This window comes from Scylla paramamosain, chromosome 27 (assembly GCF_035594125.1).
Source record: "Scylla paramamosain isolate STU-SP2022 chromosome 27, ASM3559412v1, whole genome shotgun sequence".
NCBI lineage: Eukaryota > Metazoa > Arthropoda > Malacostraca > Decapoda > Portunidae > Scylla > Scylla paramamosain.
This window is the reverse complement of record NC_087177.1, coordinates 20,952,860-20,965,359: the sequence shown is the minus strand read 5'-3', so window position 1 is coordinate 20,965,359 and position 12,500 is coordinate 20,952,860. Positions and strand designations below refer to the sequence as shown.

Below are 12,500 nucleotides of genomic sequence, written 5' to 3'. Positions count from 1 at the left end.
AAAAAAAAAAAAAAAAAAAAAAAAAAAAAAGATGTCCTTCCTCATTGAAATTGCGCCTGGGTTAAGCCCCAGTGACTATTTCTCCTACTACAATTCCCTTCTTATCACCCCCCTATTCTTCCCACTATCCCCACTTCCCCCTCCCCATCTTTTCTCTCTTTGTTATGTTATGTTATGTTATTTTGAGGCACATTCGTGAGCTTCCTGTTAGACCGTTCGGACGTCGTACTAGCAGCTCTCATCACCATGACTGGCCGCGGCAAGGGAGGCAAGGGTCTTGGAAAGGGAGGCGCCAAGCGTCACCGTAAGGTTCTGCGTGATAACATCCAGGGAATCACCAAGCCTGCTATCCGTCGTCTAGCTCGCCGAGGTGGCGTCAAGCGCATCTCTGGTCTCATCTACGAGGAGACTCGTGGGGTGCTCAAGGTGTTCCTTGAGAACGTTATCAGGGATGCTGTCACCTATACCGAGCACGCCAAGCGTAAGACCGTTACTGCCATGGACGTTGTCTACGCCCTCAAGCGTCAGGGCCGTACCCTGAACGGATTTGGTGGTTAAATCGCTCCATTATTGAGATGGTGCCAGCTATTCAGCTTGCATTATCATCATTGAATAACATCATCTCCCGGACCTTTTTAAGGTCCACAAACATGAAAAGAAAGAAGGACCATAGACTACTATTATTACTACTACTTTCTCATAACCATGTTCACTATCACTATCTGAGCTAAGAAAAGAAACCATTATTAATTATAACCATCTTTCTCACTTCATCAGGTCTTCTCCAAGTATTATTATTATTATCATTATTATTATTATTATTATTATTATTATTATCATTATTATTATTATTATTATTATTATTATTATTATTATTATTATTATTATCATTGACTTATTTCAATGATCACGCCCCTCATCGTTCTCAGTTTCTCATAAAACAAAATATACATTGAGATGAAAAAGACGCTCAACATATCACAATAGGCAACACATCTAATCAACTCTCCACTGTGACACACAGCAGGTACATTAGTAGAAATATAGTATACATATTTATTCTCGGTCACTTGCGTGCCTGACTAAATAATAATAATAATAATAATAACAAATAACTAACTCGAAAATAAATACACTACTTGCTTATTATTGATATACCAGTATAGTCTACACAACTCTCTAGATGTTTGAACGTGTGGCTCCGAAGAGGAGCCGGATTGATGGTGATATTGGCTGAAGGGGAGGGAGGCCCTTTATTTACTTCTTCTCAGTCTTCTTGGGAAGGAGCACGGCCTGAATGTTGGGCAGCACGCCACCCTGTGCAATGGTGACTCCGGAGAGGAGCTTGTTAAGTTCCTCGTCGTTGCGGATGGCCAGCTGCAGGTGACGTGGGATGATGCGAGTCTTCTTGTTGTCACGGGCGGCATTGCCGGCAAGCTCAAGGACTTCAGCAGCCAGGTACTCCATAACTGCCGCAAGGTAGACGGGGGCACCAGCACCCACGCGCTCGGCGTAGTTGCCTTTCCTTAGAAGGCGATGAATCCTGCCGACCGGGAACTGGAGTCCAGCACGACTGGAACGGGACTTTGACTTTCCCTTCACCTTTCCTCCCTTGCCGCGTCCAGACATGATAATGGATGTTGTGGTAGTAGTAGTAGTAGTAGTAGTTGTTGTTGTTGGTGATAAATGAGGAGCGCGAGTACTCTAACCTCGTCGGTAGCTCTGCGAGCAAGTAGTGAATTTTGGGAAAAACGGCTATATATACGCGAGATCAGATCGGCCCAGAGCGCGTCTGGACCAATCAGGACGCTCGCTGAGGTGGCGACTCCTGATCCTGAGTAGGCACGCTAATATATATACCACTTTTCAACTGAGAAAACGCACAGATGGCACACACACGAGGCACAGAGACCACTCAGCCGCCGTGGAGTACAGACGTCTTGCACCGCGCTCCTGTCGTCCGCCCAGCTGTTCTTGTCCGTAGGACAAGAACAATCCTCGGCCAGTCCTCTTGCTGTTCGCACTCGGCTGAGAGCATTGCTCTCAGCCAATCAGCGACCGGCCGCCCGCCCCACTTTCAGCCTTGTGCGGCTCACTAGGCAACTAGACCTCGTGGAGTGAAGACTACACACATCTCTTCCACTTGACTCAGTGCGTGACTGAGTGCGGGAGAGGCAGGGTTCATCTCTGCAATGCTCAGGCTTCACTTGGGCACATCGCTGCGCCTCTGCGACCCTGATATCCAGGTTTCCTTCCTCCTCCACCAAGAAACACTCCACGACCCCCAGTGCTCCGGATTTATTCCTTCAGCGACCTGGACTCAAACTCCAGTGCACAGTGTTTGCTCTTCAGCGGTCTTTCGCTTCAGTGTTCCCCAGTGTACCAACAGTGTTCCCCAGTGTTGTGCTCCCTCCATAGAATGCCCCAGCATCCAGGACATTCCATACAGTGCGGGTGTATTGTTTTGCATGGATAAACTGTAGTGAAGTGTTTGCGAAGTGAGCGAGTGTCTGTGTAGTGAAGTGAAGTGTGCCCCCAGTGCAGTGTTCTCCCGAGTGTGCGTATGCAGGGTTAAGCTTCGACTCCGGTCAGGCGCTGGACGGGTGACCGCCCGCTCCCCCCAGTGCCTAGGATTAGCCCCAACAGTGTGTGTGTTAGTGCTGTGCAGCAAGACCTTGGTGAAGTATTAGTGTTGTGTGCCCAGTGCAGTGCTTCTTACGCAGCTCCGGCTGCGTTAGTGCACACCAAGTGTGCAGTGCTGTGCCCCGGCGTAAGGAATCCTCGCCACGGGGCATGGGTGACCAGCCCGTTTTTAGGCGGCTGCTGCGCAGGCTCTGACCGGCATCATGGGCCGAGTCAGAATAAAACACCCCAACCCCAGAGACATTGGGGTGCGCCGGCGCCTCCTCGCCCTCCTGGCCCCGACCATCAAGGTTACTAGGCTTATACCGGCCAGTGACGCTGTGGTGGTTCTCACACCCACAGACAAGGACGCCGATGCTATCTTCCAGGATGGCATGCCTGCTCGACTGTCTGGTGATGGATTCACCCCCCTGTTGCCCCCTGAGCTCCGAGCACAGCGCACGGTGATCTGCTCAGGACTGGACGAACTTATATATGAGCACACGGCGGAGGAAATCGCCGACGAAGTAGGAAGCCAGCATGATTGGGCCGCCGTGGAGGGTGTTTTCAAGTTCCCTCGCTCACCCACCATGAAGATAACCTTCACGCGTGCAGATATGGCCATGAAGGCTCTGACAGAAGGCTTGCACCTTTTTTGTATCCACGTGCCAGGGCACCAGTTGCGGCAGGAGACATACACACCTCTCCTGACCTGTAATAGGTGCAACGCCGTGGAAGAACACCACACCAGGAGCTGCCCCCACCCAGCGGATTACGTCCGGTGTTCTGAGTGCGGCAGCCGGGAACACACCTTCAGGAACTGTTCTGCCACAACAAAATCATGCCTCAACTGCGGAGGGGACCACAGCGCCAGAGCCATGCGGTGTCCCATCCGCAAGGAGGCCCTGAAGAAGAAGGAGGAGGCGATGCGCCAGGCTCGCACCAAGCCAGGCGTATCATTCGCTCAGACGACGTCTGCCTCGCTCCCGGCCACACCCCAACCCCCCAACCTTGGACCTATCGACCCCACCAAGTCGCTGACCGGATTGATGTGCTTGCTTCACGCACATCTTTCCAATGTGGCCTCTCCAGGGTGCTTCCAACAGACTCTCTCAGCGAGTCTTGCCGAGAATGGTCTGCCCAACGTGAAGCTTCCTCCACCGCCACCTCTTCAAGCTCCGGATGCCTTCGCCAGGGCTGTCTCCCTTGCGACCTCCCTGGCCGCTCCCACAGCACCTCCAGTCTCCACACCTTCCACCACCGCCCAAGGCGCCACAGAAGACTCCGCTTCCGCTGCCTCCTCAGCCTCAGAGGACTCTGAGGACGAGGACGACCAGCAAAACGACGTCGAGGTCATCAGGTTTGGCTTCATGGCCAAGACAGATAAGAGGAAGACCCCCAACACCCGGAGGGAGTTCAACCATGCTCTCCGTCATGGGGCACTGGTACTCTGCCACACTGGGCCTTCAGGAGCGGAGGAAGCGGTCTTAGACCACGTGAAGGAGAACCTAGACTCCCTCACGGACTGGACCATCTACTCCACCGAAGACCACGAACGCGCAAAGAAGGCTCCCCGGCAAATTGTGGCGGACTTACTCCCCGGTAGGCTGTCTGTAACACGCGAATAATGCCCCGTCTCCGAGTAATCCAGCACAATGTACTCCATTGGGACACACGTAAGTTTGACCTTACTAACACATATAGACAATTTGACCCTGACGTTGTTCTCATCAACAGCCACGGACTGCGCGACGAGACTAGACTTAAGATCCCTGGATTTAGGATATACCAACAGAACGTCAGTAACGAAATAAATGACAGACACCTGTTTTCCTTGTCGGGGACTTGAACGCCCGACATCCCTATTTAGGATACACTACTTCCAACCAGGTAGGGAGAGACATAGTAGACTATCTTCGACGACAGACTGCACTCCATATCGGCCCTTTCTTTCCCACCTACTTTGATTTTCGGACTGCCTCAACTCCTGACATAGCTCTAACTAACAGGGTGAATTTTCTTCATTACTCCTTCACGCCTGGACCTCTGACGACTAGTGACCACATACCTACTATCCTCGATATTTCCACCTCCCCGCTCCTCATCCCTAGTGTCAGGAGGTATAACTATAAAAGAGTAAACTGGGACGCGTTTTCTGAGGACGACGCCCTACAGATGACAGACCTACCAGACGTGACCTACGGCACCCTGGAGGACATTGACGCAGCACTAGAGACATGGATGACCACAGTCAAGACCACTGCTGACAGACACATACCCCTGACCTCCCACAAAATTAGGTCCGCCCCAAGACCCTCCCGAACGACGCAGCTGCTGCGGATTCAATTCCAGGCGCTACGTGACAGAGCGAGCCAGAGAGGCTGGACTTACGATGAGTACAGGCAGTACAGACATGTTAAAGCTATACTGCACGACTCGAGACAAACAGAAGCTAGGACGCACTGGGGGAGGAAGTTGGCAAGCTTAGCTGCCAACCACCGTGATCCCAGGAAGTTTTGGAGAGAAATCAAGTGTCTCTCAGGTAGAACGACAGGACCAGACGCGTACCTAATAGACATTACAGGTGACAAGAAGTTCACGAACGAGGAAAAAGAACACCTTTTCACGTCCATTTGGGACCGTGTGTACAGAGAGGACTACGACGACGACTTTGACGACAATGACCATGTGCTGGATTACATGGCACATGCCGTGTACAGAACCTACCCGTTCGACTCTGCTGATCCTGCCCGTCTCACAGGTACCTCCCCACTGGACTGTTTTATTTCCGCTCAGGAGATGGCTGCCGCGATCAAATGTGGCAAGCCGACTAGCCCTGGCGGCAGCAAGATAAACAAGACTATACTCTCTTATCTTCCAGCTTCGGCGCTAGCCAGATTAAGGGCAATCTTCAATGCGGCGCTCTCAGCAGGATATTTCCCGGACGGATTCAAGCAGGCGGAGATGAGGATGATTCCTAAGGCCGGCAAGACTCCGACTCGTCCGGAGAACTACCGCCCCATCTCCCTGCTGGAGGTACCGGGGAAGCTGCTGGAGAGGGTTGTCTCCGCTCGGCTGCGCACCTATCTGGAGACGGGAAACCATCTACACCCAGCGCAGTATGGTTTCCGGAGCGGCAGGGGCACTGTCCATGCCATCGCTCTGGCAACCGAGACCATCGCCATACACCAGGCCAATAGGTACCGCTGTAACTTGGTGCTGCGGGACGTGAGTAAGGCGTTTGACCGTGTCTGGCACCTTGGGCTGAAGTACAAGCTCCTTCACCTGGGGCTGCCTGCACCGGTTGAGCGCCTTCTCTGTGACTTCCTGGACGACAGGACGGCGAGGGTGAGGGTAGGGGGCCACCTCGGTCCAGCTTTTCCTCTCGCCACAGGAGTTCCGCAGGGCAGTGTGCTGTCGCCCACCCTGTACAGCATTTATACCAGCGATTGTCCAGCCTCAGAGGCTGGTATCAATTTACTGTATGCTGACGATGTCTCCCAGATTATTTTCCACCCAGGTCGCTCCAGCTTGATGACGAACGCCCGCACTGCCAGAGAGATCGCCCGCATCAATGCCTTCGAGAGGGAGTGGAGGATCAGGACAAACCTGGCCAAGTTTAAGGTCGTCCCCCTCGCCACAAAGACCCCCGCCCCACTGCTAGTGGATGGGGATGAGGTTGAGTTTAGCCCCAGGGGCACCCTCCTGGGGCTCTCCATATCCACAACTGGGTACACTTCACACGTGTCCCAGCGAGTGGCAAAAGCGAAGTCGGCCCTCACCAGGCTGTACCGCTTCAGGGATCTGACCACTGGTCTCAAGCTCCACCTAATAAAGGCTTTGATTTTGCCCATTCTAACTTATCCACCTATTCCCTTGCATGCTCTCTCTAAAACAGCCATCAGCAAGCTTCAGCGGGTCCAGAACAACGCCCTGAGGTTCGCCTTCGGCACCAGATGGGACGACTTTGTCACCTCGGCTGCTCTCACGAAGCCGCATCCCTCCCAGCCCTGAACGTCCGCCTTCACGATATGGCCGCCAGGGTTTGGGAACAGATGGATGCCGAGGAATGGGATCAGTTCCAGGCGCTGAGGACACAGCACGACGAGGCTCTACCCCGGGAACACGCCGGGTTCCCCAGGAGTCTTCGCCGAGTGCAAGACCCGCCTCCCGAACCCCGATACAGGTGAATGTTATATTTCCGTAACTCATTCCCCTATTAAATTCACAATCTACCTGTATCACTACTAGAAATTAGTCACTCTCCCCCCAAGCACTCTTTTACTGCTAGATAATTTGTCCGCAGATCACGCCATTATCATCACCGACTGCTGACTGAGAGAGAGCGAGCATCTGTCCTTCTCCTTCCGAGAGTAGAGGTACCGTGACGACAGTGGTGGACTGCAGCTAGCCACTAAGAGATCTGCCAGGCCTGATGACGCCCCCGGCGACACCGACGGCATACCCAGTGGTGGTTCCAGCATCGCGAACTTCCCCTCGCCCCCCCGCGCCCCGAGTCGCCGAGGGACCGGCCGACGTCCTGGCGAGGGGTAATCGTCCTCCGGGGTAGCCTGCTCAGCCCCCGGCAGCGGGACCGAGTTCGGGAAACGCACAGCTGAGGGGTTGGCTGGGGCTGACGGCGCCGCAGGCGTCGCCGAAGGCCTCCCCTTTGAACTCCCCCCCGAACCACCGACAGCGACTCCTAGAACCTCCGACATCGACCCGCGCCCAAGACACCTGCCCACCACCCTCTCCCCCGTCGCAGGACTCCCGAAATAATCGAGTGTATCGTTACAGTGCACAGTGAACATCCACGCGTGTTCTGTGACTCTCATGTTTATTTTGTACGTGATATTGTGACGATTTTTGCTCCCTCGTGTCTTATTTCTTCTTAAGCATTATGTACTCCTTAACGTTTCTACTGTGTCCCTCTGCATTTGACTCTCATGTTTATTTTGTACAAGCTATTGTGACAATTTTTGCTCCCTCGTGTCTTATTTCTTCTTAAGCATTATGTACTCCTTAACGGTTCTACTGTGTCCCTCTGCATTCTTTTTTCCTCCTCTCGATGTTTCCTCCCTTCTACCTTCGTCCCCCTAACTTCACCTCTCTTAAGCTAGTGCATCTCTCTTACCATCCTCTTCTTGCACCGCCTTCTCCAAACAATCTACTTTATGTGTGTCTTCTAGTTGCCCTTTACGACTCACCTGCTAACTCAGGTTTCCACCAAGAACTCATGTTCTGTAAATATTTTATGTCATTCAAACGTACTTGTAAATGTTATGTAAATATTATATGTAACCCTCCCCCACTCTATTCTATCTCACAGCAGTGCGGGTGGTTTTCCTCCGGGGACTCCGGTTTCCACCCTACAAATCGCTCTTGTACTGCCCTGTGACACTCATTACTTTACAGTAGCAAGCCTGACCGCCCGGCAACTTTTTTTCTCCCATTGTACTTCTATTTCTCCTCACTTTTTCTTCCCTGTGTACCAGTCTTGGTACACACACTGCCCCTTCTTGTAACACCCCCCTTTTTCTAAATAAAAACTTGAAAAACTTGAAAACGCACACTCGTTCTCACAGCAGTACGGCGACACTATGCCTCCCAAAGCATCAGGAAAGGCTGCCAAGAAAGCTGGCAAGGCACAGAAGGCCATTGCCAAGGGCGACAAGAAGAAGAAGCGCAGGAGGAAGGAGAGCTACTCCATCTACATCTACAAGGTGCTCAAGCAAGTCCACCCAGACACTGGCGTGTCCTCCAAGGCCATGTCAATCATGAACTCGTTCGTGAATGACATTTTCGAGCGCATCGCTGCCGAGGCATCCCGCCTGGCACACTATAACAAGCGCTCCACTATCACCAGCCGGGAAATCCAGACCGCTGTCCATCTTCTTCTGCCTGGTGAACTGGCAAAACACGCTGTTTCTGAAGGCACCAAGGCTGTTACCAAGTATACCTCCTCCAAGTAAACAGGCGGCCAGTATACTGCTGCCAGTATAAAATAATACCCGGCTCCATTGGAGCCACACTTGAAAAGGAAAAAAGATACGATATAGACAAATGCATTATTATTATAATTATTGTTATTATTATTAATATTATTATTATTATTATTTTTATTATTATTATTATTATTATTATTATTATTATTATTATCATTATTAATAATATTAATATTGTTGTTTTTATTATGATTATTATTATAATAATTATTGTATCATTATTATTATTATTATTATTATTATTATTATTATTATTATTATTATTATTATTATTATTATGCTTATTATTATCGTGATTATTATTCTGTGGAGATAAAGAAAAGATAAAAAAAAAATAGAGATAAAGAAAGATAAAAATTCTCCCAAGTGAAAGAGATATGGCCATGGAAGAGGGAATAATAATAATAATATAAAAAAAAAAAAAGGGGGGAAGGATATTGAGTTGAAAGTCGAAAGTTAATTATTAACCTGATACTGAAAGATGGAAAATAAATATTTTCTTCCACAAAACCAAACAGATTGTCTATGAAAATTCTTTAATGAAAGAGATGTTTGGCCCTAAAAAGGGCCTAGATATTGCTGTTATGAAGATCATTCGTGGATGACTTCTTAGGCACGCTCGCCACGGATGCGACGAGCCAGTTGGATGTCCTTTGGCATGATAGTCACGCGCTTGGCATGGATGGCGCACAGGTTGGTATCCTCAAACAGACCCACGAGGTAAGCCTCGGAAGCTTCCTGGAGAGCCATGACAGCAGAGGACTGGAAGCGGAGGTCAGTCTTGAAATCCTGAGCAATTTCACGCACCAGGCGCTGGAAAGGCAGTTTCCTGATAAGCAGCTCAGTGCTCTTCTGATAACGGCGGATCTCACGGAGAGCAACGGTTCCAGGCCTGTAACGGTGGGGTTTCTTGACACCTCCAGTGGCTGCAGCAGACTTGCGAGCTGCCTTTGTAGCAAGCTGCTTGCGGGGCGCCTTGCCACCAGTGGACTTGCGAGCCGTTTGCTTGGTACGTGCCATAGTTGTGGTAACAACAACTCACAACGAACACTCAGCTGAGTCTGCCCGCGCTTCCCACAAAATCCCTTTATATATGAATTTTTTTTTATTATTCTTCCTTATCTTATTCTTATTTATCCTACTTTTAGAGAGATGAGGCTTGTGCGGTCACCCATCCAAGTTCTGCCCGGACCCCCTGCTTAACCTTGCTGATCCCGCCGTCAGCTGATTGGTCAAGAGCGGAGAACAAGGTGTTGGGAGGGCTTATTTCTCTTATTCTTATTCTTTCCTGTATTGTTGTTGCATTGTTGTGCTGAAAATGTTGGAAAATATGCACTAAAATTAACCCTTCATTCATAATTCTACGACAATTAGCAAGAGAGATATATTATTACTTTTTTCCCTTATTTTTGTTCTTTTTATTCTTAATCTTCTTTTTTTTTATTATAGTTGTTATTGTTATTTTATTATTTTCGTTTTTCGTTCATTCTCCTCATTCTTATTGCTATTTTTTTCTATTCTCAGAGAGATGAGGCTTTTGTGGTCACCCATCCAAGTTCTTCCCGGACCCCCTGCTTAACTGCGCTGATCCCGCCGTTAGCTAATTGGCCAAGACCGGAGAACTAGGTGTTGGGAGGCCTTCTTTCTATTATTCTTATTCTTTCTTCCCCCATTCATATCGTTGTATTGGAAATGTTGGAAAATATACAAAAGAATTCACCCTTCTATGACAATTAGGAAGAAAGACATGGGATGCTTTCTTTCTTTTTTTTATATTCCTTTATTGTAATTTTTCTTATTCTTGTTATAATAATTCTTACTGTTATCTTTATTACTTAAAATTTTCGTTCATTCTCCCTATTCTTATTCTTATTTTTTTTATTTTATTTTTTTTTTTAGACAGATGAGGCTTGTGTAGTCACCCATCCAAGTATTGCCCGAAACCCCTGCGTAATCTCGACGATTTCATTTGACAATACCTATTTACTTATTTATTTATTATTATATTTATTAAAAAAAAAAAAAGAAGAAGAAAAGAAGATGAAGAATAAGGTATGTAATCGAAATACTCTCTCTATACTGTAGCAATAGTTTAGCTGGATGTACTTGTATTGTGTCAAAAATACTTGCAATATCTGCAATTGTAACCTGCAGTGTCGGCATAATGCATAATTAAGCAATGAAAAGAAAAATTAATAAAAGAATAAATGAAAAAAAGAAAGAAAAAAAGATACAATTAACAACTAAATATATTAGCTACCCCTCTACGTTTCTTTATCACTGCAGAAAAATGGAAACATTTCAACGTAGACTTGTCAAAATTCAACTGAAATTAAGGGTTAAATAAGGATTGTCACCCCTTCCCCAGAGGATATTCATTGTCTTTTAATATATATATATATATATATATATATATATATATATATATATATATATATATATATATATATATATATATATATATATATATATATATATATATATATATATTCTTTTTATTTAAAGTCTTATTTACTCATGTTAATTCTTCTTCACTAAGAGACAGAGAGAGAGAGAGAGAGAGAGAGAGAGAGAGAGAGAGAGAGAGAGAGAGGTAACGTCCTTGAGGATAGCAGCTCGTCTACTCTCCGCTCAGTGATCAGCGTTAGAATGTAATTCCTCATTTCTTAAAAAAAAAAAAAAAAAAAAAACAGAAACTTTATTTAGGGGGCTTGCTGGAAACAAACTACAATGGAGGAAAGAACAATATGTCTGCTATATGACCCACCCAGTTAAATTTTCAAGAAGCAAACGCAAGTTGGAAAATACGAGGAAGATAAATTTTCATTTATATACGTTTTATGGTAATTTCTGCCACGCCTTCCTCTATTCATCAAACGTCACTGACACTTATTCCCTTTATTTTTTACTTTACAGAATCTTTTGTAGGGCAAGACTCTAGAGGATATGTGCTTTCATAAATTCTATAATGCTTTGCTTATCATAGAGACATAAAAAAAAAAAATAATAATAATAAAAATAAATTAATTAATTAATTTAAAAAATCAAAATAAATAGATATATAAATTAATTAATTAATCAAATAAATTTCTATGCTTCACCTTTATAGCATTCGTATGAATGTCAAAACAAAACAAAAAATATAAATATAAATATTAATATGAAAACAAAAAATTACTAAATATATGAAAAATAGCATTACTACTACTACTACTACTACTACTACTGCTACTACTACTACTATTTATTTATTTTTTTTTATGTAGGAAGGACACTGGCCAAGGGCAACAAAAATGTAATAAAAAAAATGCCCACTGAAATGCCAGTCCCATACAGGGGTCAAAGCAGTGGTCAAAAAATGATGAATAAGTGTCTTGAAACCTCCCTCTTGAAGGAATTCAAGTCATAGGAAGGTGGAAATACGGAAGCAGGCAGGGAGTTCCAGAGTTTACCAGAGAAAGGGATGAATGATTGAGAATACTAGTTAACTCTTGCGTTAGAGAAGTGGACAGAATAGAGGTGAGAGAAAGAAGAAAGTCTTGTGCAGCGAGGCCACGGAAGGAGGGGAGGCATGCAGTTAGCAAGATCAGAAGAGCAGTTAGCATGAAAATAGCGGTAGAAGACAGCTAGATATGCAACATTGCGGCGGTGAGAGAGAAGCTGAAGACAGTCAGTTAGAGGAGAGGAGTTGATGAGACGAAAAGCTTTTGATTCCACCCTGTCTAGAAAAGCAGTATGAGTGGAACCCCCCTCAGACATGTGAAGCATACTCCATACATGGACGGATAAGGCCCTTGTACAGAGTTAGCAGCTGGGGGGGTGAGAAAAACTGGCGGAGACGTCTCAGAACACCTAACTTCATAAAAGCTGTTT

At 46.8% G+C, this 12,500-nt stretch overlaps 2 protein-coding genes across 2 annotated transcripts; one reads left to right on the top strand and one right to left on the bottom strand.

The window, feature by feature from the left end:
- Positions 1–7,773: 7,773 nt before the first annotated feature.
- On the top strand, positions 7,774–8,641 carry LOC135114349 (histone H2B-like). Its single transcript, XM_064030254.1, has one exon. It carries the CDS (start codon positions 8,223–8,225, stop codon positions 8,592–8,594), a length of 372 nt encoding a protein of 123 aa, XP_063886324.1. The 5' UTR covers positions 7,774–8,222; the 3' UTR covers positions 8,595–8,641.
- Positions 8,642–9,236: 595 nt separating this feature from the next.
- LOC135114342 (histone H3-like) lies at positions 9,237–9,691 on the bottom strand. Its single transcript, XM_064030247.1, has one exon. The coding sequence runs from the start codon at positions 9,645–9,647 to the stop codon at positions 9,237–9,239; it is 411 nt and encodes a 136-aa protein (XP_063886317.1). The 5' UTR covers positions 9,648–9,691.
- Between the last annotated feature and the right edge of the window lie 2,809 nt (positions 9,692–12,500).